At 38.7% G+C, this 24,838-nt stretch overlaps 2 protein-coding genes across 10 annotated transcripts in view; one reads left to right on the forward strand and one right to left on the reverse strand.

The window, feature by feature from the left end:
• tmem150aa (transmembrane protein 150Aa) lies at positions 1 to 23,892 on the forward strand. Of its 5 annotated transcripts, none has more exons than XM_028456640.1 (10): positions 51 to 115; positions 3,358 to 3,501; positions 3,795 to 4,085; positions 4,907 to 5,198; positions 5,338 to 5,385; positions 5,490 to 5,576; positions 11,581 to 11,648; positions 17,946 to 18,073; positions 18,164 to 18,341; positions 19,945 to 23,892. In XM_028456640.1, exons 3-10 carry the CDS (start codon positions 4,058 to 4,060, stop codon positions 20,244 to 20,246), a joined length of 1,131 nt encoding a protein of 376 aa, XP_028312441.1. In that variant the 5' UTR covers positions 51 to 115; positions 3,358 to 3,501; positions 3,795 to 4,057; the 3' UTR covers positions 20,247 to 23,892. The 5 variants fall into 5 exon arrangements, with proteins under 5 accessions (XP_028312440.1, XP_028312445.1, XP_028312441.1 ...); XM_028456642.1 differs by having other exon boundaries at positions 3,803 to 4,085; XM_028456643.1 differs by lacking the exon at positions 3,358 to 3,501.
• Positions 23,641 to 24,838, reverse strand: part of rnf181 (ring finger protein 181) — a 7,915-nt gene continuing 6,717 nt past the window's right edge. For all 5 annotated transcript variants that reach the window (XM_028456657.1, XM_028456653.1, XM_028456656.1 and 2 more), the window contains exon 6: positions 23,641 to 24,834. In XM_028456657.1, the coding sequence (XP_028312458.1) occupies positions 24,775 to 24,834 (60 nt within the window). In that variant the 3' untranslated portion in view covers positions 23,641 to 24,774. The remainder of the gene's footprint in view (positions 24,835 to 24,838) is intronic.

Genomic DNA, 24,838 nt, shown 5'->3' on the forward strand with positions numbered 1-24,838 from the left:
ACTTTTATTCTGAAAATCTGAAGCGGTAGCACTTTGACGCTACTGCAAAACACCATTTTTGTTTTTAAAGGGAAATCAATGTTGTTGCGGTCTGTGGTTGACATAGCAGTGGAAGGTATGTGTAAAACAATTGTTTGTACGCCTATACTCTTTTGACATGTATGTTATTCGACCTTTTACGTTTTTGGGGTTATCGTTCATTGCTTGTGTTAGCGGAAATCAAAGAGCGGGGCTTAAATAGAAAGCTAACCCCTGCTCGCTGGAAGCTAGCGGTGACAACAACATCGGCACTGGTGCTGTAGCGCAATTGGTGGCCATTTTAATACGTTTGTGTTACTCGTCGTGGAGATTGATGTGCAGATGCGTTCACCGTGTCATAATATTTGCATTTCGGACGGAACTTTTTTTTTTTTTACTATAATCTGCAATTTTTTTTATTATTATTAAAAGAGAATTTTGCAGAACAAATGGCTTATAAATCACATTTCGTAGCTAAGTATTGCGACATTTCTGACTGTCTGCTCTATTAACTGGAAACGGAGACATGGGTAGAAGATAGTCTACCTTACCATTTTTTGTGGAACACCCGGTTCACTAACGGAGCCTGTAGTTCTCGGTCGGCTCTGAAGTTTGTCCCTCGGTTAATAAATCGTATAAATGCTATTGAAATTCATGGTTATCTAATAATGCACATTGTTGCAGTTCATGTTGTCAATGACTGGAGTTTAGCGCAATTCGTGTTCCACAGTTGCTAAATAACAGACATAACTACATACTTCTTATTTCTCACCGGGATTTAAGGGTGTACTCATAAAGAAGGTCAATTTTAGGCAGCAGTTAACTTTGCTCCTTTGTTGCGACTCAGCAACATAGTTTGTGCTTTTATTGTACATATTATTCAGTACTCTTCTTGCTGCAATGCACACAAAGCAATATGTTTCTACCTCAACAAGAATGAAGTATTTGACGTTGTTTCAAAAGCTTTAGTGAGTGCAGTCACTGTTGTTCACCGTAGAACCTCACCGATACAAGATTTTTAGAGTTGATGCCGATACCAATATTGGGGGTTTTAGCTAAAATCATCGGACTGTAGTTCACAGCAAAAAAAAACGAAAGGGTTCATATGGTATATTTAAAGTTAAGAGACCAGGTTAATTTGTAAGCATTACCTGAGATTTACATTTTCTTTTTGAGACCTTGTGTGTTCCCCCTAGGCACTTTGATCTTCCTCCACAACTGGTATGTTTGGTAAATAAAAGTGAAAATGTGTGTATGTATCGATCGATGGTTTGAAACAGCTGACACCACGACTGGGCGATTTTGCCTAAAAAAAAAAAGAAAAGAAAAGAAAAAAAAAAAAAGTGATTTATGTAAAAATGTAAGGATATTTCACCCAACCTTGACGTGGAATAATAATCTAATTTTCCATGAGTAGTCCATGATTAATATACCGCTGAACTTAGTACTTGCATGCTCGGGCTGCACGGTTTTGACAAAAAACCTAATTGCGATTTTTCTGACAGATATTCGATTTACGATTTTTAAAAATATTTTATACATTTAAACACATATGCATTTTATTTTTTTTCCAAATTCTGTTTTCCACATCAATTTTTTTAGAAATATTATTTAATTGTTTTCCAAAAATATTAGTTTTTAACTCCTGTGAGGAAACAAAATACTAATAAATTTAAAAAAAAACCATAATTAAACAAAAATGTATGTGAAAAATAAATTAAGATACAATTAAAGGGAAGATATAAATTATACTGACATGGATTATTCGACTGCTCCTTTTTAATTATTTATGTCATATAAAGATGCAACAGACCAGCATTGTCACTCAATTTCCCCTCAGGGATCTTGAGATACCATTGGTTATGATTTGGCGCTATAAAAATAAAAGATTGATTGATTGATTGAATATGCAAGGAGGAAGTCAGTGTCCCGTCTATAAACACGTTCACTCATGAATATGCATAAGTAGGCCACAAATCAGCCCGTTTGTGTAGAAAGTGACTTTTCAGAAGGCTAAAACTCTGGAAAACAGACGAGTTTGGGAAAATGAACCTCAAGTGCTATGTTTTTGGGGTTCTTAGAACAAATGGAGATGGGTGAAAAATAGCATGATATGGGACCTTTAAATTTGTTAACTGTACAGGATTTTGACAGGATTACTCAAAAAATACACATTAAAAGTAGTCAATATTATGCATGCACGTAGTCTAAGAAGTACTAAGTTCAGCAGTATATGAATCATAGACTACTTATGGAAAATAACACATTTATTCCACGTCAAATTTGGCTGAAATGTCCTTTACTTTGAAATCTGGACGCATACCTTCGTGATATCTTCAGTTTATTAATGAAGATGATAATAATTATTACTGTAAAAGTATCGTGATTTTCAGGGGTCTGATTGTGAGACTGCAGTCTGACCCTCAGTCTCTACCAGCAGGTCGTTATGATTACCGTAAGTGTTAGAATATTCACGCACTAGAAAACAACATGCGGCTGATTTGACCTGGCAAACGCTAACCACGGCTGGCTTGACCGCAGTTCCACTTTGTGGGTGTCTGCCCGAATATGTTTGAGCCTTGACAGTACTGTTAGCTTAAAGCACTACGTAACCTACCACATGACTACACTTAAGATAATTGGTCAAAAGCTGAGTAATAAAACTTTGTTACTAATTAGTGTTACTAATTGGAGTCATTTATATCAACTTTTAGTCTTTAAATACACATAATATCCCTTTATACTGTATGTGGATGGAAATTAAAATCTAATAAAAACCAAGATAAATGGGAGTTAACTCAAAACATGAATTACTAATTATTTTTAAATAGCAAGGTTTCAACATTTCAAATAGTAAACAAACTGACATACAATAGGCCTACCGGATGTACTCGTGTTTCGCTCATGCCTTTAAAATAGCTGAAACTATCAGGCCCGCAAAAGGATTGGGGACTGACACTGCCCCGCCGTAAAGATAGATAGCATAGACACAAATCAACGTCCGGGTCACTGAGTTCTCCTTCAAAAACCAATTAGCCAATTACTCCTAATAACTCTACCCACACGGTTCGTTTGTGTCAGAATTGCAAGCAAAATGTGAGGAATCGCGAGCAAAAAAGCAAGATATGGAAGAATTACAAGTAATATGTTTTATTTTTTAGATTACTTTTTTGGCAAAGTCTTATTTTTTGTTTGCTATTCACAAATTTTTGCTTGTCTTTTTGACACAAATCTGATTCCATAGAGGAGAGCGGAGCGTACTTTGCACGCCTAATAATTCTTCGACATGTGTCTGTAGTGCTGATATGAGCCTGACTAGCAAATGATGTGATTTGGCAGAGAGACAAACTTTGGATCTAATATCGTCAGATTGCCCACCCATTAAGCTCCCTTGACAGCTTGGAGACTGGAGGAAGACGAGCGCGGTGGACAAAAATACTGTTTGGTTCCGCGGAGGCATGCGCAGAGGTCTTACAGTAAACAGTGAGTAGATAAATAACCATGTCACAACATCAGCTGCGCTGCTATGAAGCGTTCACCTGAGCTCCCACGCCGGCTTGGCTGATGGCTGCATTTACCCAGCTGGCTGTCGTGTTACTATGGAGTTTTGTTTCTTTCTTATTGCCTATGCTCTTTTCAGGCTTAAAGCTAAGGAATGTAAGATTTTTTTTAAGTCATTTGGTCAAAAATCTATAATGACCTTTCAGCATATTGTAATTTAAAGTGTTCTGAGATGACAATGGACCTTTGCCCCTTCTCTTGGCTTTGTTTTCAAGAAATCCAGGAGCATGACGCTCTTTTTCCGGCAAAACCAAGTGGTCTGCGAGCTTTTTTGGGCATTACTATTGGCTGCTCCACAAAAGTCGAAGCGCGTTCACATCCCGTCGGTAGTGAATGGCGGACGTTTCAGCTGGAGAAGTCCCTATCATGGCATAAGGAATGACTGCTTACATGGCAAAGCAAGCCAAAAAAGGAACAACGTTGTGGAAAAGCGAGACTCTAAAAGGGAGAGTGGAAACAGACATGCGCGTTCACAAGGATGCCGGTGAACGACAGGGCAACAGGAAGTAAGTCATGTTTGAAACGGGGAGCGTAATTGTTCTATACCAACCTCAAAGATTCCACATACTGCTCATGGTTTTTCCTCTGTAAATAGACTATCCCTAAACTACACACTTCAGAATATGCAAACTATGTTTTCATGTTTTTTACCCTAGCCGTAGTTTGTATTGAGCTATAAAAACTTCTTGGCGTGATTCATTTTTAATAGTCTAACTTTTGTTTGGATTTATCAGAGATTGCAGTTAGCTCACTCAATGTTACTCTTGAAAAGGAACCTTGCACCTTGTAAACTGATTGAGGCTGTATTGCAGCATATCTAACTCGACCTTGGCCACATTTTGGTACAGACTTGACAGTTATGTTAACTGTTCAGTGCTTTGTCTTTATTTGTTTTGCTCTTTGCACTCAAACAGTGTTAGACTTAGTGTGTAGAAGTTTGAAGACGTCCAGACTCCAGAATCTTCCTCCATCTATTTTCCAACCCAGCTTTCTCCTTTTTCGGGGTCGCGGGGGAGGTAGAGAATGTTCAGCACCAAATTCAGTTAGCAAAAGTAAATGGCAAGCTCTGGCCTTTCATAGAAACCAGTTTTTTATCATCAACATGATCATTTTGTTTGTTGTCCTTTAAGCTTTGACATACCAGAACCAAAGCTTAAAGAATAGTTTAATTAGAAAAAAACTATAAAGGGAAAACATTCAATACCACCATTCCACCAACAGTATTAACTGACAGTTTTGAGTAATTATGATAGTGACTGTGGCTTGCAGGGCAACTACCAACACAGACATGATTCTAGTGGTCTGATCCAGACACTTTCACTCACAGGTTGCTGCTGGTTTGACAGACCCTGTGGAGTCGACGAGCTGTGCCATTACTCCTTCTGTCCTCTCATGCCCCCCACCCCCCTGTGTTTTCCTTGTGCCAGTGGCCCCGTACCCCTGTCCTGCCCTGTCTTCTTCCCTGATCTCTTGTGTCGTGTTGCCACTCCTGCACATCCCACATCCTCCCCTCTCACCCCATGCTTAAGACAAAGCCAACTCACTGCCAGCCCAATGACTGCCTGGATTGTCCTGCCTGTCAGCCTCTCTGCCTTTTCCATCACAGGAATATGGATTGTGTAAGTTGAAGTTATAAATAGTGTTGGTTTTATGCACCCTGTTGTATTCAAACAGGCAGTGATCTGATATCAAGTGATGGTTCATGAAATAGAGAACGCTGAATTGCCTCGGGTACATTGAGATGCTTTTACCTTACAGGTATGCCATGGCTGTGATGAATCACCATGTTTGTCCTGTGGAGAACTGGTATGAGTTTTTTTTCTCTTGTTTTTTTTCATTTTCTTCCAACATGCGCACCATCCCATTATTTTCCTTAGGATTTAAGTGAGCTCATTGTTTTACTGCTGCAGGTCCTACAATGTAACATGCACAGAGGAGCTACCCCGTCCTGGCTTTCCCAAGACATGCTGCACCGTTCAAGACATTCCCCTCATCAGGTGTGCTTGACTTGATTCTCTGTCCTCTTCTTTGTTTTCTGCAATTTTCAAACTTGTATTGTCACAAACGGCCCTTTAGGTATGTACTGCTGTGGCAGTGATTTACTTCCAAGATGCATGAATTACTCTTGTTAAGTCAATAAGTACCGTAATCTTCAAACCATAGATAAGTACAAAGGCACTGATGTATGAAGGCATTGGGACACTAAGATATTTTTTGTCTTGTATACGAATTAGGGCTGAAACTGTCTCTCGAGATATTTTATTACTAAAATTAATTGTCTAACCCTCATTTAAATTTAATGTAGTCTCTGTTGAAAGCTGAGTTTCACTATTCAGTGCTCTGTGTTTTTTGCCTGAATGGTTATTTGTGATGTACAACAATCTGTCTTAAGTAAATGCCAGGGTTTGTTTCAAGTTTTTGGTCTTTACTTCATTGGTTTGAAGTATTTTCTTTAACAATTGTATTCAAACTGTAAATCAAATCAAATATGCAACTAAAAAACCTAGAACAAGCAGCACAAATTGTAAGGTTGTCTCGTGCTGCTCACAGGACAGCACAGCATTATTTACAGACATAGTCACAGCTATCTGCTTGTGCAGTGGTGAGATCAATGAGTAACAGAACACCTTCACGTAACAAGGAATGAGCTGAAACCTCTGTCTGTGTAAATGGTAAATGGACTTGATTTTATATAGCGCTTTATCACCACACTGAAGCAGTCTCAAAGCGCTTTACATATCAGCTCATTCACCCAATCACTCTCACATTCACACACCAGTGGGACAGGACTGCCATGCAAGGCGCTAGTCGACCACTGGGAGCAACTTAGGGTTCAGTGTCTTGCCCAAGGACACTTCGACACCTAGTCAGGTACTGGGATCGAACCCCCAACCTCTTGATCAGAAGACGACCCACTACCACCTGAGCCACGGCGTGCGTGCGTGCGTGTCCACCTTCTCCGTGTGTTACCTCTTTCACATGCGTCATGCACATATTGTGTGTGTCTACCTATATCTCCTCCGTGCGTTATCTCTTAACCCGATTAGACCCGAAAGTACCACGAAAAATAAACGTTTTGCAACACAACTCTCTGTCTCTTGCGCAGAACAAACATCAATCATAGTGGTGCCGTGTTGTGGACCCATCGGCTCACAAAAACGTTACATTCCTCTGTCTGAAGAACCAGATAGTTTGGTCGGCTAATGCTAGTCTAAACTATCTTCCTCTCTCAGTCTGTCTGCTTGGCTGTGTGCGCAGCGATTGGCTCTGGCTGCACACGTGACTTGTGCTCGGGTGAGGAGCTGTGCAGTGAAATAGGTATAGAGGGTGCGCTAGCGCCCCCGCACATTCTGAGGTCAAAAGCTGCCGTCCAGAAGTGAAATTAAATTAAAATAAACATTTTGTAATGACCAAATTACTCCAAAATAGCAGATGTTTAGTTTAGTGTATTTTGAGTCATTTTCATGTTTTTGTTGTCGTTTGGTGTATTTTTCTGTAATATATGTTTTTTGGAGGCATTTTTGTTGTCGTTTTGTGTACTTCCTGTATAAATATTGTTTAGTTGTGTGTGTGTGCGCGCGTGTGTGCCTCTACCTTGGACTCAAATCTCCTCCCTTGGTTCTCTCACACACACACGCGCGCTGCTGAGAAATGTGCTGCTTTCAACACAGCAGCCATTGCCGTCAATAACTTCCGGGTGAGGTCTGTCCGGTCTAAATAGCGAAAGGTCAAACTAACATGAAAATAAACGTTTTGAAATGTCATCACCAAATAAAGAACAGTAAAAAATTATTTTTCCTCAAAAGAGAAGTCCACAGGAGCTCGTGCACGCACCGGAAGTGAGCTGTGCAGTGAAATAGATATAGATGGTGCGCTAGCGCCCCCTCACTCCCTGAGGTCAAAAGTTGAATAGGTTTAATTTTGGGGCTGTCCAGAAGTGAAATAAAATGAAAATAAACATTTTGAAATGACCAAATTACTCCAAAATAACAGACACACTTGGGGTATTTGGAACCTGTTGACCGAGTTTCAGGTTGAACTCGCACCGTGTCGGGGAGATGTTTGCTACACACACACACGCGCATGCACACAGACGTCCCTTGCTTTTTAGTTGGACAAGTAAAGTGCCTGTCGGAAGTATGCATTCATGTGGGAGCATAAGGGGTATATTTGCGGGTGCAATTTTCCTGGTTTAATTTTATGGGGCATGTGCATGACTTCATCATCACTTTTATATTTTTTTGTTTGGTGTATTTTTCTGTAACGTATGTTTTTTGAAGTCGTGTATTTGTGTATCTTTCTGTTGTCTTTTTGTGCATAAATGTTTGCTGTTTTTTGTATAATTATTGTTTTGTTGTCATTGTAGTCTGATTCTGGGGTCATTTTGTGTGTAAATATTTAGTTTTATGTATTTTTAGTATAAATATTTAGTTTTGTGTATTTTCAGCCATTTTCATATTTTTGTTGTATTTTTCTGTAATGTATGGTTTTTAACTCATGTGTATTTTTTATATCTTTCTGTTGTCTTTTTGTGCATTTTTTTGTATAATTATTGTTTTTTGTTGCATTTGTAGTGTGATTCTGGAGTAATTTTGTGTATTTTAGTTTGTTTTTTAGTGTAGTTTTGGGCATTTCTGTTGTCATTTTAGTATATTTTTTTGTAAAAGTATTTAGTTTAGTGTATTTTGAGTCATTTTCATATTTTTGTTGTCGTTTGGTGTGTTTTTCTGTAATATGTTTTTTCTCTCTCACACACGCTTTGCAGAGAAATGTGTAGCTTTCAACACAGCAGCCATTGCTGTCAATCACTTCCGGGTGAGGTCCGTCGGGTCTAAATAGCGTACGGTCAAACTAATGTTTTGAAATGACATCATCACCAGATAAGAAAAGGGGTTTATTTTCGGGTGCAGAATAAAACAGCGTGTGCGATTTCTCTGGTTTAATTTGATGGGACATGAACATGATAAATGTGTTTGTTGTTGTTTTTTTTACTCACTTTTATATTTTTTTGTTTGGTCTGTTTTTCTGTAATGTATGTTTTTTGGAGTCATTATGTGTATTTCTGTATCTTTCTGTTGTGTTTTTGTGCATTTTGTGTATAATTATAGGTATTTGTTGCCATTTTGGTGTGATTCTGTTGTCATTTTGTATTTTTTGTATAAATATTTAGTTTTGTGTATTTTGAGTCATTTTCATATTTTTGTTGTATTTTTCTGTAATGTATGTTTTTTGGAGTCATGTGTATTTTTTATTCTTTCAGTTGTCTTTTTGTGCAGTTGTCCGACTCTAGTGAAACAGCGCATTATTGAGCAACAGTTCTATGGTTTAAACAATGGGAAACGTGTCTGCAAAAGACTGACCAGTGGCTGACGGTTTCAAAAGATTTATTCAGAGAGCTCCCGTGTTTCGGTCTAAACTATCTTCTTGTCTCTCACTCTTGTGTTTACAGTCCGTGTCTGCTTTGCTGTGTGTGCAGCGATTGGCTCTGGCTGCACACGTGACTCTTGCTCGGGTGAGGAGCTGTGCAGTGAAATAGATATAGATGGTGCGCTAGCGCCCCCTCACATTCTGAGGTCAAAAGCTTCCGTCCAGAAGTGAAATAAAATTAAACTAAATGTTTTGAAATGACCAAATTACTCTAAAATAACAGATGCACAAACTCGGGCTATTTTGAAGCCGTCGACAAAGTTTCAGGTCGAACAGGCACCGCGTCAGGGAGATATTTGCCCCACACGCACACGCACACACACAGACACAGACACAGACACAGACACAGACACAGACACAGACACAGACACAGACACAGACACAGACACAGACACACACACACACACACACACACACACACACACACACACACACACACACACAGACGTTCCTTGCTTTCATAGAGAGACTAGTACAGTGCCGGTCGGAAGTATGCATTCATGTGGGAGCATAAGGGGTATAATTGCATATTTTTGTATCTTTCTGTTGTGTTTTTGTGCATTTTTTGTATAATTATTGTTTTTGTTACTCTTACTTTTTTTTTTTTTGATGTATTTTTCTGTAATGTATGTTTTTGAAGTCATATGTATTTTTGTATCTTTGTTGTCTTTGTGCATTTTTTGTATAATTATTGTTTTTTGTTGCCATTGCAGTGTGATTCTGGAATCTTTTTGTGTATTTTTGTATTTTTTTTTAGTGTAGTTTTGTGCATTTCTGTTGTTATTTTGTGTATTTTTGTATAAATATTTAGTTTTGTGTATTTTCATGTTTGTTGTTGTTTGGTGTATTTTTCTGTAATGTATGTTTTTTGGAGTAAATTTGTGTGTTTTTGGAGCCTTTTTGTATATTTTAATGCATTTCTGTTGTCATTTTGTGTACTTTTTGCATAAATATTGTTTAGTTTTTAGTTTTATTTTACTCATTTAGTATATTTGTATTATAAATACTGTGTGTGCGTGCGTGCGTGCCATCTCCTCCGTGCGTTATTTATCACACATGCGCGCGCGCTTCTTGCACATAATTTGTCGCAGGTTGTTAAGAGAGACACGGTAACTACGGTACGCCAGTTAAGTCAACTATTCATCAGCATGCATGGCTATATGCTGTACACCCCCTCGACTAACAGAAAAAGTTGGTCACACCAGTGCCAACACTGGATAAGTTTGTGTAGAGCCCTGATAATAATAAATATGTTGATAAGGATATAATATTAATAGTGAAAGTAGTAATAGTAATAAAAGTAATGTTATAATAATGATATTAATGGTAATAATTGCGATAAAATAATATAATAATGCACTAAAAACAATATTAATAATAAACAATTATAAATAATTATAAGATTATATAATAATAATATAGCAATGCTAATAATACAATGAGAACACCAGTAACTATAATAATGAAAAAGAATATAATGGTAATTATTAGAATAGCAATAACTTTAATACAATTGTAGTACAATTATACAATAACAAAATAATGTAATGAAAATCCAGTAACTATAATACAATAAAAACAATAACAACATAAAATAATAAGGTAATAGCAATAATAATAATACAATGAGAATACCAGTAACTATAAGATTAAAGAATAATACAAAAAAAGAATAGCAATAATACGGTAGCAGTACAAATAGATAGAGATAATATAATTTTGTGTGTGTGCGCATGTGTGAGGGAGAAAGAGAAAGAGACCCGAAAGTACCACGACAAAATAAACGTTTTGCAACACCAAAATCGTAACTCTCTCTCAATGGCTCTGTGTGCGTTCACCATGTACATCCCAATGTAGTGCGCGCATCAGCCGGAACCGGAAGTGGCGATAGATATAGATGGTGCGCTAGCGCTCCCTCACACCCTGAGGTCAAAAGATGAATAGGTTTCATTTCTGGGTCGTCCAGAAGTGAAATAAAATTAAAAGTAAACATTTAGAAATGATCAAATTACTCCATAATAACAGATACACACACTTGGGGTATTTGGAACCCGTTGACCAAGTTTCAGGTCGAACTCGCACCGCGTCGGGGAGATATTTGCTGCACACACACACACACACACACACACACACACACACACACAATCCTTGCATTTATAGGTAGATGTGTATACAATGTATGTGAATGTTGTTTTTGTGATGTTAAATGTAAGGGACTATCAATGACAATTTTTACTAAATCCGGCATGTTTACATCACTGTATTGTGTATGAATATGAATGTGTGCTGTCCCTCCCCAAAAAAAGAAACACAATTAATCAACTAAGAAATCACTGATTGACACTGCCATAATACAGATTTTATTCGAGTTTGAAGTTGGTCATTTTAATTAAATTAGAATTTTAAATAAATAGGCTACTTTTCTAGGAACAATAGAAACCTTTATGCCTGGAGAAAATTATGTAAAGGTGCCCAATGTTGAGTAGAAACCTCCTCAGATTATTATGAGTTGAATGATTCTTGCAGTAACTTACATGTGTTTGGGGTTAATTTTCATCTCCTCGTGTCCCACAGTAAATGCGGCTCCTTCCCTCCTGAAAGCTGCTTGTTCAGTCTGATTGGAAACGTTGGAGCCTTCATGGGTAAGGCCTCCGCTGAAGAAAACTCCATCCACAAGTACATGGTCATAAACTGAAGCTTTATTGCAGTTTTAGTATTTTGTTTATAAGTATATAAAATGTATTTTCATTGATCAATGATCCTTCTGTGGTCAGTAGTGTTCAACATGTGGCGCCTGGGTTATATTTAAAGAGATCTGAAATAAGTGTGGTCCAGTATATGATGGAGAAATAACTTGGAGGTTAGCAATGCTGCCTCAAAAATAGGCCTCAGCCTTTTTGGAGTTTGCATGGTATACATATATATCAATTTAAATAGTGACAAAGAAATGTAGCTTTTCCCATATTATTAAAAATAGTTATTTGTGTTTTGTCTTTCTCCAAACACAGAAAGTAGTTTCCGTCAAACTTATTCTTTTGCTTTGTCTTTTTTTTTTTTTTTACTGGTTCAGACCACATGAGAACAGACTGGGTTTAATGTGGATCCTGTACAAAGCCATTCTGCTAATGTAATTTTTGTGATTACTATAAAAGATGGCTGAAGATATATATACACAGTAGCAGGGGTGGAAAGCAACGAATTGCATTTACATGTATCTTGAGTTTTCATTTATTCAGACATTTAAAAAAAAAAAAAAAAAGTTAAAATAGGCTTTACACAATCAGGATTGTTAGCCCGTTCAGTGAGTTTAAAAAAACATACACATATAGTTGCATGATATAGGTGCCAAATTGGAATGGTTCCTACTAGAAATTCTACACGACGGTACTGTCATGGATTATGATTCTACCGGTGCCAGTTCCCGCTACATAGCGGCTGCCTCTACTCTCCTTCCGGTGTCACTGTTTGAGTTTACTTCAGTACTAAGATTATAACCCTAACCCTAACATAAACCAATAAACGAATAAAACACGTGTCCGTTCACTTTGAAAACAAAAATAAACATATGAATAAATTTTTTTAAGCAAAAAATAATTTTTTGGTCGTGCACATGTAACTCAGTAGATGACACTGGCTTCTCACTGCACAGTCTAAGCTCACTGCACGCTACTCACTTGAAAACAAACCAACATGGCAACTACTGCAACCAAACTCCACAGCTGCTGAATGATTGGCTGTTTGCCTGTTACTGGTGACGTCCAGAGATATGATACGCTGTTTCTGCACGCTGGGTCCACCCGTCTGTTAGCTGATTGGCTATTCGTGTGTTTCTGCCGGCAAGAACGAACTCCATGAAGGTAGCTCCGCTTTGACAGAAACTCGCTTCAAAACGAACAAGCTTAAGGTCTGTCTTGTCTGGAACACGCGCATGGCTTACAGTCACAAACATGAGACAACACATGGCAGAACCACCGGCCCCGAGCGGCGAGTCTGCCGGGGCGGTGTCGACATCAGTGGCATTACTAATTTTCCTAAAAAAAAAACAAACTGCAAAGTCCCATTTGGAACTATTTTGGCTTTAAACGAGGCATAGATGGTAAAGAAATAGGAGATCCACTGTGCAGGCGCTGCCACCAAGCTATAGGAGCCAAAGGAGGGAACACTTTTTTGGTTTTTTTTTTCCGCACGACTCAGAGCAATCTTTTTTTTTTTTTTTAGAGATATTTACAATGTACAAACAATATTTACAAAGTATGTACATACAAAGGAGGGATCACATACAATCTCATAAAACACTAGTGATGTCACCCAGAAAATGCATACAAATATAGGGGTCTATTCTGCTGTCTGGACTTAAACGCTTTTTTGTGCGCCTGCAGTTACGTACTTCTCTCCTATGCGTCCAGGTTCCTGACATGCCCACTGTGCGTAAGGTAGACCAAAAGCGTGTATGTGTGAATGAAGGCGGGTTGAAAGAAAGGAGGCGGTGATGTCATTTTTTTTTGGGCTGTCTAGAAATCACGGAACATGGAGTTTTCCCAACTCTTGTAAATGTCATTGAAATCTGTGAATATGATAAAGTTTATTTTTAATTGGAAACGCCTTCATTGATAAATAGTGTAAGAGGTTGATTTGATCAGATCATTGATCAGATTATTGCAGTGTGACTGAGTCACAATTAAAATCTCTTTCCTTGATCATCATCACCTTCATCACTATCATAATCATCATCGCTGTAAAGCGTGACAGAGTTAGATGAGCTGGAGATATGAGGAAATAACCCGGCCGCAGAGCATCTTGCTTTAATACAGAGGGATGTTTGCAGTGAAAAAGAACTATTGGCTTTTAAATATAAATAGTTTAAAGCGACCTGAGCTGAGCCTCATTAATGTGTGGAAACAGTTTGTGTCCTTCCTCATCCACATATGACAACTTGTTTCACTGTAGTGGATCAAACTGTGACTTCATGTTCGCTAGTGCTGCTGCCGACCGCTGCTCCGCCATCATCAACTTCGGTCTGTTAAACATCCGCTCTCTCACCAGTAAAGGACAACTCATCTATGAACTTATCACTGACCGTAAGTTTGACTTCTTCTGTTTAACCGACACATAGCAACAAGGACACGACTTCTCCGAGCTCATTGAATCCACTCCACCTGGGTTTGTTTACACCTGTAAACCATATGACTCTGGCCGGGGCGGAGGTCTTGCGATAATTCACCGCGAGACCATAAAAGTCTCGCCTGTGCCTGCCCCGGTCTTCACCTCATTTGAATCCACAGTATGTGAACTCTTCGGACCTATTCCCACCATCATTGCAACTGTTAACCGCAATCCTAAATCCAACAGTGAGTTTTTTAAATGACTTTGCAGCCTTCCTCACTCATTTATCCTCCCTTTCATCAAAAATAATAGTGCTGGGAGATTGTAACATTCATATGGACAACATCAATCATCCTTTTAACAGAGATTTTACATCCTGTTTAGATAGTTTTGGTCTTCAGCAACATATCAACACTCCCACCCACTCAAACGGTCACATTCTTGATTTACTCTGCTGCTCCGGTGTCACCCCTCTTGACTGTAAAACTGATGAACTCCACATAACTGATCACTTTCTCCTCTCATGAACTGGTGATGCATTACAACACTACACTCAATTCCATTCTCAACTCCCTGGCTCCGTTAAAATCTATGTCTGTTACATTCTTCACTCCTGCCCCCTGGTTCACACACCATCTCCGGCTCATGAAAGCCAGAGGTTGCCAACTCGAGCGCCTCCATAAAAAAACCCACCTCACTATTCACAAAGACGTACAATAACCACATCCTCCAGTTCAAAGACTCCATTGCCAAAACTAAATCCGAACATTACTCTAGTTTAATCAGTTCAAATAAAGGTAACTCCAAGTGTCTGTTTTTCTCTCCTCAATAAACTCACCTGCCCTCCTGACTCACTGCCACCTCATTTCTACTCCACCTCATCCCGTGAAACCTTAATGTCATTTCTCTCCTCAAAAATCCAGAACATTCATCACCACCTCAGTCAGAACTCTCCTCTCCCCATCCCATCAGAATCCTTCCCATTTACTCATTCCTTTTCCACTTTCCAACTCCCCACTCTCTCTGAAATCTCAGACCTCATTCGTCAGTCCAAACCGTCCTCCTGTCAGTTGGACCCTCTTCCCACATTACTGGTCAAAGCCTCTCTCCCCTCACTGATTCCCATCATGTCAGCCATCATCCACTCCTCGCTCATCACTGGAACTGTTCCCTCATCCTTCAAAACCGCTGCAATAATTCCAATCAGATCCTTCCAATCTCAATAACTTCCGTCCCGTCTCAAATCTCCCCTTCATCAATAAAATTCTCGAAAAAATAGTCTCCAACCAGCTTCACTCTCACCGATCCCACAATAACCTTTAAGAACAGTTCCAGTCTGGTTTCCGCCCCCTCCATAGCACTGAAACAGCACTCATAAAAAAAAAAAAACAACGACCTCCTCATGGCCGCTGATTCTGGACTCCTCACCGTCCTCTTCCTCCTCGACCTGAGTGCGGTATTTGACACCATCTCACACCACCCTTCTGAACCGACTAGCTTCCATTGGCATTACCCATAAATGGTTTAAATCCTATCTCTCCGGCCGCACTCAGTTCATCCAGCTCAAATCCTTTAAATTAAAACCCTGCCCCGTCACTACAGGTGTGCCCCAGGGCTCGGTCCTGGGCCCATTCTCTTCATTATTTACCTCCTCCCCCTTGGCAATGTCTTCTGTAAATTTGGCATTCATTTAAATTATGGTTAAATCATAATCTCCTAAAACTCAACAGTGACAAAACAGAGGTTCTCCTCATTGGTACAAAATCAACACTCTCCAAATCCAATAGTTTCTGCATCCAAATTGACAACTCCTCCGTTTCCCCCTCCCCACAGGTTAAGAGTCTGGGTGTCATCCTCGACAGCACTCTACCGTACAAATCCCACATCAATAATATCACCCAGTCTGCATATTTCCACCTTCGCAACATTAATCGCCTCCGCCCCTCCCTCACCCCTCACGCTGCTGCTATCGTTGTTCACAGTCTCGTCACTTCCCGGCTCGATTATTGCAATTCCCTTCACTTTGGTCTCCCAGCAAATCCCTCCATAAACTTCAGTTAGTCCAGAACTCAGCTGCCCGCATCATCACCAAAACACCCTCTATCTCCCACATCACTCCTGTTCTCCACCAGCTCCACTGGCTTCCTATTGAATCTCGCATCCACTTCAAGATCCTTCTGTTAACTTTTAAGGCCATTCACCACACTGCCCCCCCTTACCTGACTGATCTCATCCACATCCACACTCCATCTTGCTCTCTCAGATCATCTTCCGCATTCAGCTGTCCACTCCACCAGCCTGCCTTACCACCATGGGGAGCAGAGCTTTCAGCCGTTCTGCTCCCCTGCTCTGGAACTCACTACCTCTGGATCTCAGGAACATGGACTCATTCTCATAATTCAAAGCTGGACTCAAAACTCACTTATTCACAACAGCATTTCCCACCTGACCCCCCCTCCCCCGCACTGTCTCTGTGTTTTAGCTTAATTTTTACTGTTCTTTTTATACAGTTTTAGCTTAAATTTTATTGTGGTTTTATACTATGTTGTTGTGGTTTTATCATGTACTGTTAAGTGACCTTGGGTAACCTGAAAGGTGCTGAATTTCAAATAAAATGTATTGCCACGCAGCGACTGACATAAGTGCAGGGGGAGAATAGCACACAGCCAAAAACAGCGCCGCTGTGTGGCTTTTTGGACTTGGGCACATGGGAGAATAGAGCCCATAATTTTTTCAGGGAATCAGTTCCTGTTTATTGTATCTTATTCACTATGGTTTATTATGTTGGAGAAGAAGCATTATTGTCAAGTAGTTTGTTTTTTTTTTTTTGTTTTTTTTTTAAAAGACAGTGGATTTGTTATCCTAAGTTAATTATTTATATTAGTTAAACATAAATTGATGTGTAAAGGAAACTGAATGATTTTTTTTTTTCCAACCATATACATTTTAAGTTAATTTATTAGTTTTTTTTATTGCTTATATGCTTTTGTTCATGTACTTTTATCATGCACCAAACAACACTATAAGTATTTCTAACTTGTACAAATACATTGCAGTTCATAAAAATAATAATAATGAAAAAAAGGCTTCTGTATCGCGCTATTACCTGGAACCGTGATACTTTGTTGTATAGTATCGTGGTTACTCATTTTGGTATTGTGACAACTCTACATACACACATCCGCTTCTGTGTCCACCATCGCTCTGAAACAGACAGAAGTCTCCGCTGTGAAAGCAAAAATGCATCGCTCGACTCTAGGACTCTCCCTTTTAACATGCTCCTAGTGAATAAACAAAACACGCATGCACACACACACACAAACAGAGGATGCTCTCCCCGCTTTCAGAGCCAGTAGACTGGGGAAGAAATTCGGCGCTTTGCTGCTTCGCTCCAAGTTCCAACCGAGACATTTTTGCCGTTTGCCCATAGGTTTTCACCTTTGTGCATAAATGTGAGTGAAATAAAGCTGTGTCACGGAGAGCAAAGAACTCTTCGGTGTAAATGAGATGGAAGGGAAGCAATGGGAGCATCTACAGAAGGTTTCATCACAACAGTCAATCACATTAATTGCATAAAATGCTAAATATCGGCCGATCTGATTTATCAGATCAATGTAAAACTAAGTTAAAAATTATATTTACTATTTGTGGGTCATGTGTGTTTGGTAATGAAGACTGCCGCCTCCTGGTCCTGGTTTTAACATAGTAACCTAGTGTAGTGCTAAAGTGAAAAGGTTTCCACAGTTATAGAAGAGATTTAAAACATTTGATTTGATCAAGTTAGAAAGGAGGAACGATCCATCTTCCGTCTTGTGAATTTTGAATGTCCCCTACAGTGGTGATGGTGTGCCTTCTACGCTATGCCCAGGTGATCGAGCACGGCCACCAGTGTTGGCTCAACACCAGCGCATTGGTGTCGGGCTGCACCAATGCTGTTGGTTTAGTCATGGTGGGAAATTTCCAGGTAAACATCAGCTTATGTAAATAAAAACATCATTCAGCCTCAGTTGTGATGGTACAGCTATTGAGACATTTCTCTGCTTCTATCTTACAGGTCGACCACGCCAAATCTCTTCACTATGTGGGTGCTGGTGTTGCATTTCCAGCAGGTCTGCTGTTTGTGTGCCTGCAGTGTGTGCTCACCTACCGAATGGCCATGACTGCTCTGGACTACTGGATGGCCCATTTCAGGGTGGCTTTGGCACTGGGAGCCATGGTCTCCCTTGTCCTTAATATCCTTTAGCAGTCTGGCGTTGTTGGAAGCTTCTGCTGACATTGTAGTTGGAGTTGTGTGTGTTGACACATAATCATCGCCACACAGACAGGTCCAGGTACCGTGTGGCACACCTCAGAATCAGGCCCTGTTGACATGAGAACATTTTCTAGTGAAAACGCAAAAGTTTTGTTGCAATTTGGCGTTGTATTTATAGGGCAATGGCGTTTTGGTGCTTGAAAATAGAACATTTTTTAAAAAGTTTTTGAAAACAGGAAAACAAAACTTTCTGTGTCACGGGCATGCGCACTGCGGCTGTAGAGCCTCAGAGGATAGCTTTAATTGGACCTATAAAGTTAGACCTGATCCGGCTCGTAGCCATCAGAATACGGCCTGAATCAGAATAAAGGCGATCTCTTTAATTTTGAACCCATTGCTGACTACACTATTCACATCCGTGAACATGTAGGTGAGTTTCTTTAATAACAGCTTTATTTAATAGCCACTTGCTCTGTATTATACCTATAAACATGACAAGCAGCTTCATGTGATACAACAGACTCTATTTACCGGTTTACTGCTGCAACACACAGCTCAGAGAACTGCTCTCTACATACTGTACTGTATGTGATACACACAGCAACATGGCGAGTCAAGAACGTGTCATTTATGCATCACCTTTACCGCGCAGCGTCCGACCCAAGTCCAACCAGAGTCTGTGTTAAAAAGACAAAAATTAAGCCCGACCCCGGGTTTGGTCAAATAGCTTTTATTTGGAGTGCAGCACTGTGAATGATGTCAGAATCTGGTGCAGGCATGAAATACGCCTCTGCTGATACAAGTGATGGTGAAGTAAATCAACACTTAGTTGGACGAACACTCTAACTTGTTTGCCTATTTTGGTTCATTGCAAATTCATTCAGCAACTTATTGGCCTGGCATGTATACTAAGTTTTTATTTTATTTATTTATTTTTTTTTTTATAAACCTTTTCTGTTTTTTCACTAAAATGTGCAGGTACGTCTTCACAGAAATTTTGTCACTGTTTGTTGAAAGAATCAATATATTGTTTACTGGAATATTGCACTATAATGGTGAAGACCCTATTTTTTGTTTACACAAAGCACTATTGGAGATACTCATTTGTTTACATTGGTATGTTGACACTCATTTACAGAAATGTTGCACTAAAATAGTGTCACTGTTCATAGGACACTTTTTCAATTTATTGTCGTTCAGAGATATAAAATAAAAATTTAATTTTTTCACTTAATCTTTTTTTCTTGTTATGTCATAGATTGTCGTAGATTGATTTCTGACCAATATCGATAATCGCAGTATCGTCATATCGTGAGAAAAATGTTATCGTGAGCTTCTATCTTACAGGTCGATACGATACGATATCACGTATCGTATCGTGAGGTACCCAGAGGTTCCCACCCCTAATGTGCATATAGTAGACTAATATGAAGTCAAAAACTAAGGGGATATTACAATCAATATTAATCGGTGGAAACATAATTTCTCTGAGAATCTATTTTTTTCTATTTTCTGTCTTACTTTGTGATATATAGTCTCTTTGGTTCTTGAGTCTTGGTCCTCCTTGACTTTCTCCCTCCCAGGTGGTATATTCTTCATCCATGAGAGCTTCGTCCTGCAGCATGCTGCTGCTATCTGTGAGTGGGTCTTCACCGTAGACATCCTGGTTTTCTACGGCACATTCACCTATGAGTTTGGCACCGTCACCAGTGAGACCATGATGGCAGGCCTGCAACAGAGCCAGCACCATGGCTCCGGGATCATCATTGGTCCCCGGGCTAGGGGCTCCATGCTAGGGGGGGCAACCAAGAGCCTCAAGTCTCCTGGAGGAAGCAGCACATCGACACACCTCAATTGTACACCAGAGAGCATAGCCATGTTGTAGTCTTGCACTGCAGATGCAGGATGATTTTATAGAAATGCCACCAGAGTGATTTCAGATGTTTATAACTATTGAGGCACTACAGGTAATTTTCTTTGGTCATCAATGTAAGCCACTAATGGGTGAAGCCTTTGTATGAGCTGGTGATCAAGGTCACTTTAAACTGGGCATCGGTGATGTTTCTCTGATCAGAGGAGGGTCCATTGACCAATTGAAACTTTTTTTTCCCTAAACGCTCATCTTTATCATTTTAAGTCACCCAAATGTTTTTTTTTTACTACGGCATGTCCCATTCTTATGGATGAAAAGACGGACAATGGGTTATTATTGTAAGAAACACTGAATGTTTGAGTAGTAATGTTTGTTTCGGCTGTAAGGTCATGGCCTCTTTAATCAAACACCAATAATTTGCCTTTTTGACGGCAAGACATTTTTTTTTTTTCATCTGAGCTTTGTTTTTCATCGCACAAGCCTTCACCAATGTCTTTTTGTCACTTTGATTTTCAAAATGACCACTCAGTGAGAACAGCATGTTATTTAATTTCTCAAGATTTTAGTGATTTTTAAACTAATTCTCTGTTACTGTTAGTTTTTAATGATTTATTAGAATGCTATCATGTCCACTGCAATAATCGCCGTCAGTCACCTGCTAATTTTAGGTAGGTTAAACTATAATCTGATGAGAACGTGAGTGGAGTTTTTTCTCTGTTGCTGATTTGGTCCCAGGCTGGTCCCTTGGAAACCTTATTTTAATTTTTTTAAAAAAGCAATTTTTGTGTGTATGTTGTGAAGTTTTTATCATCCACAGCAGAAAAGTACAAATGATTGTTGACAAGTGTGTCATGTATCACCATTATTCACTTTTTCTCTAAGGACCAGAGTGTAGAGTTTAGGGAAACCTACTGGCAAAAAAGGTTTGATTATATTTGGTGCTTACTCATTTTATTCAGGGTAAATCGTCTACAGAACCAAACACTTTTTGTATGTTTACAGCAAAGTGTGGACAACAGAAGCAGTAATTTAAATGATAATTTAAGTGTGATGTCACTGTTCTGTTTAATGGACCTGGCTGTAGATTTCTGCAGTAACCTGTGTATCGTTAACCTTTTAATTTGGGTGCTATTTCCATCCTCACCACTAGGTGTTGCTAAATCTTACAAACTGGTCCTGAACTATCCTCACTGTTAAGGTCATTTATTCCCTTGAGTGTAGGTTATCTCAGAATGTGTGTATGAGTCAGATTAACTTTAACTAATCTTTGCTCTTTCACTCAGTATTTTGCCATCAGCTGCACATACCTAAACACTCGATCACAGCAATACCCATTGTGCATAAGTGTGTTCCCCTACCTCTTTATCCCTCTGGGTTTTAAGGTGCAGCTTAAAACCCAGAGAGACATGTTTTATATCTGACTGACTGCAGGATGACTGGATGTGTATTGTAAAAATCGTTTTCTGTTGAGGCATCAGTTTTAGAGAGTGGTGAATGTGTCATCAAGCGTCTATAATGGTGTTTTTCCATTTTCTGTGCAAATGATGCAGCACGTGTGTTTATATTTTGCTTAAAACAAAGAGAGCAGACACCCTGGAAATTAGGTTGCCTTTGTGTGTCTGACTCTTTCTGTGCACTGTCGGCCTTATTTTTTATACCACTCAAGTGCGCGCAGATCTTTCCTCTTTGTTTGCTTGTGTTCAACTATAGCCAAACTGTTTCATTTGCAGCAGCATCAGTACAATTACACCATCCTTAACAGGCCAAATATGACTTTTAATGTTAGAATTTATCAGTCTTTTTTGTCATGAATGTGCACTTCAGAGAACTTTCTGTGTTGGAGAGCAAAATGCTTGACCTGTCAGGAACCAATGTCAGTTAAATGTACCAATCCTATTTGTTCATTCTATCAATGAAAGCTACGTGAAAAAAATGAGACGGACATGAATGATTTAGTTTTATTTATTTAATTATGTAAATATGTATGATTTGTCTATCAGTTTGGTATTTTTATTTGACAAAGATTTATATTCAAATATAAAAATGTTAAATTATACCCACTCTGTGTGTGTGAGAAAGAATTATAAACTGTAGGAACTACATTTGTTCAATTCTGTTGATTTTGTCAGCAAATACAATTTGCTAAGAAATAAAACTCCACTATATAGACAAATGTATATGGCCACCCCTCTCTATGAGAGATTGGGCTGGGCACTGTAGGAAAATGCCTTGATGCTGCAGCTTCACACCACTGGTGAGGTGGTTGGCATAAGAGCTGGACACCCTGGCATGTGTAGCAGTGCCACGGTAGTGAACAGATTCCTGTCCATCAAAGACGATCCACATCATTCACTGTGCAGCAGTGGATGATGGACTATTAATCTCCTGTAAAATGTGACGTCTATCTAATTAGGCTTTGAAAACATTGTCTTTAAGCCTTTGTATTGTGAAGAAAATGTCATACATTTATTAATATTTTTTAATTGGCTCTGATTTAGTTTTTGTCAGGTGAGATGTAAAGTCAACCAAATGAAAAAACTAAATTAAAAGTGATTGAATTTAGAGAAATAAATATAGAATTTTAAAAAATTTGAGAAAAAGGTGAGCAAATTAGGGAGCAGTCTGCTTGTCCTATCAACATAGAAATGTAACCACTGATGGCAATAATGGAAGTATGACAATATATATACTGTATATATAAAAGGTAAAATATATATTTTTATTACATATAGTGCAACTAAACACCACTGTCACAAACGACATGTTTCTACTGCAACACCTTAATGGAAAAATAAAATACTACCAGTCATTTTTAAAATCCATCTGAAGTCTGAAATCTAATGGTTGGTTTTTAACAATTGTATATTTATATGATTTTATTCTTTGAAGTAAAAATGTTCAATGATTCAGTATTGAAGGTGTATTGTAAAAGTCATTGAATAAGGGGAATTCATTTCTACTTCTCATTTTACAAATAAATATTGCTTAAAGCAGTTGATGTTTAAAGGCATACTCAACCAAAATGACAAAAACACATCAACTCAATGGCGATTATGTACAAATTTATTTAGATTTTTTTTATTAATTAAAATTAAACTTTTAGTAATGAGAGGGGGTTTAGAAGCTGCATAATACGCAGGGGGAAAAAAGCACTTCAAATGCATGTGTTTTTAAATAAGTTTTTTCTTCTGTACTATACAACAGCAGAGGTTCCTAAAAACCAGGCGAAGGCCCAAGGGTCATCTTTTTCCCCCTGCAGGTTTTCCTCACTTATTTTGAAAATATGCATCATTGCCTGCTCTTATTTCCTTTTAAGTTTGCAGTAAATCCAAAATGTACAAAGCTTAGCAAAAATGACAACAGACATGAATGCAGAATTTTGTAAAGAAAAGAATGGAAATTGAGGTATTATGAAGGTGAATTTATTAAGCAACTTGTTCCACACAGTAGAAACAGGCTCTGTCATTATAAACAGCTACAATTAAAGGTTGTGTCCATTTACAGGGAATGATTTGGTGGCCGTAACCACCGATAGTAAAATGAAGAAAATTAAATGTTTCACATGTACAAATTATCATGAAAAACACCTACTGAAGGGGGTATTTCCAGCTGTAGCATTATTACCTAACATGTTTTTTCATAAATTTCTGTTTGAACAGCTCTGTATTTTCAAATGGTTTTGTATTTGAATATTTTGGTTGGTGGGTGCAAAGCTAAAGCAGTGGAGAACCACTAAACTATAATAAGAACCTCTCTCTCCTGCGACACTGAGATGTTCAGGTTAACATGAAATCACGAGAAAACAAACCTGACATCTGGATTGCAGTGATAACATTACACAAAGTAAGCAGTTAATCAGGTCTGTGCCATAATCAAAATAAAAACACCTGCAGCACTTCCATCTGGAGCACAGTGGTTTTAAATGCCACGTGCACAGGACACTAACGCCAAACTTTTTCCCATTCTGAAGACAATAAGCAATTCTTGTAAGGACCTTCGAATAAGACTTGTGTGCTTGCAGAAGAGAAAAATATTTCAATTCAGTTAATTAAAGCCCGTTTGTTGCATATTTAATCAGTTTCAAAAAAATTTTCGAGACCAGTCTGATTACATTTCTGCTGTCATTAGTATTTGTGATTACTCCCACAGATTTAGCTAAACAGTGCATTTAAAGCCATCTGTTTTTTCTTAAAAAAAAATTAAAAAAATTAGTAATTCTTCATTTCTACAGAATTTTAATATTCTTAAACCCCCTGCAATTTCTACTGCATTTACTACATTTCAAACTTACCGGTATTTGTGTAAACTTAAGTCTCATTTTAATTACATTTTATTTATAATCCACCGAACACAAGCCATTTAGTGGCACTTTCATGATAAAAGTTAAGACATGCTTTCTCAGTTTTGTTTTGTCTGACTGGTCCAACTGTCACATGTTAAACAGATTTATCTGGACATGTTTTGTCTACTCCCACTTGTGTTAGAATGACTGAAATGGCTTAAATGCAGTAATCTGTGCTAGAGTTCAACAGCCTTTACATCATGTGTACATGGCTCCATGGAGGTCTCCCAGACGGTGCTCTCTCTGTCTCCTTCTCTCCTAC

The sequence above is a fragment of the Gouania willdenowi genome, chromosome 9 (assembly GCF_900634775.1).
Source record: "Gouania willdenowi chromosome 9, fGouWil2.1, whole genome shotgun sequence".
NCBI classification, from domain to species: Eukaryota; Metazoa; Chordata; class Actinopteri; order Blenniiformes; family Gobiesocidae; genus Gouania; species Gouania willdenowi.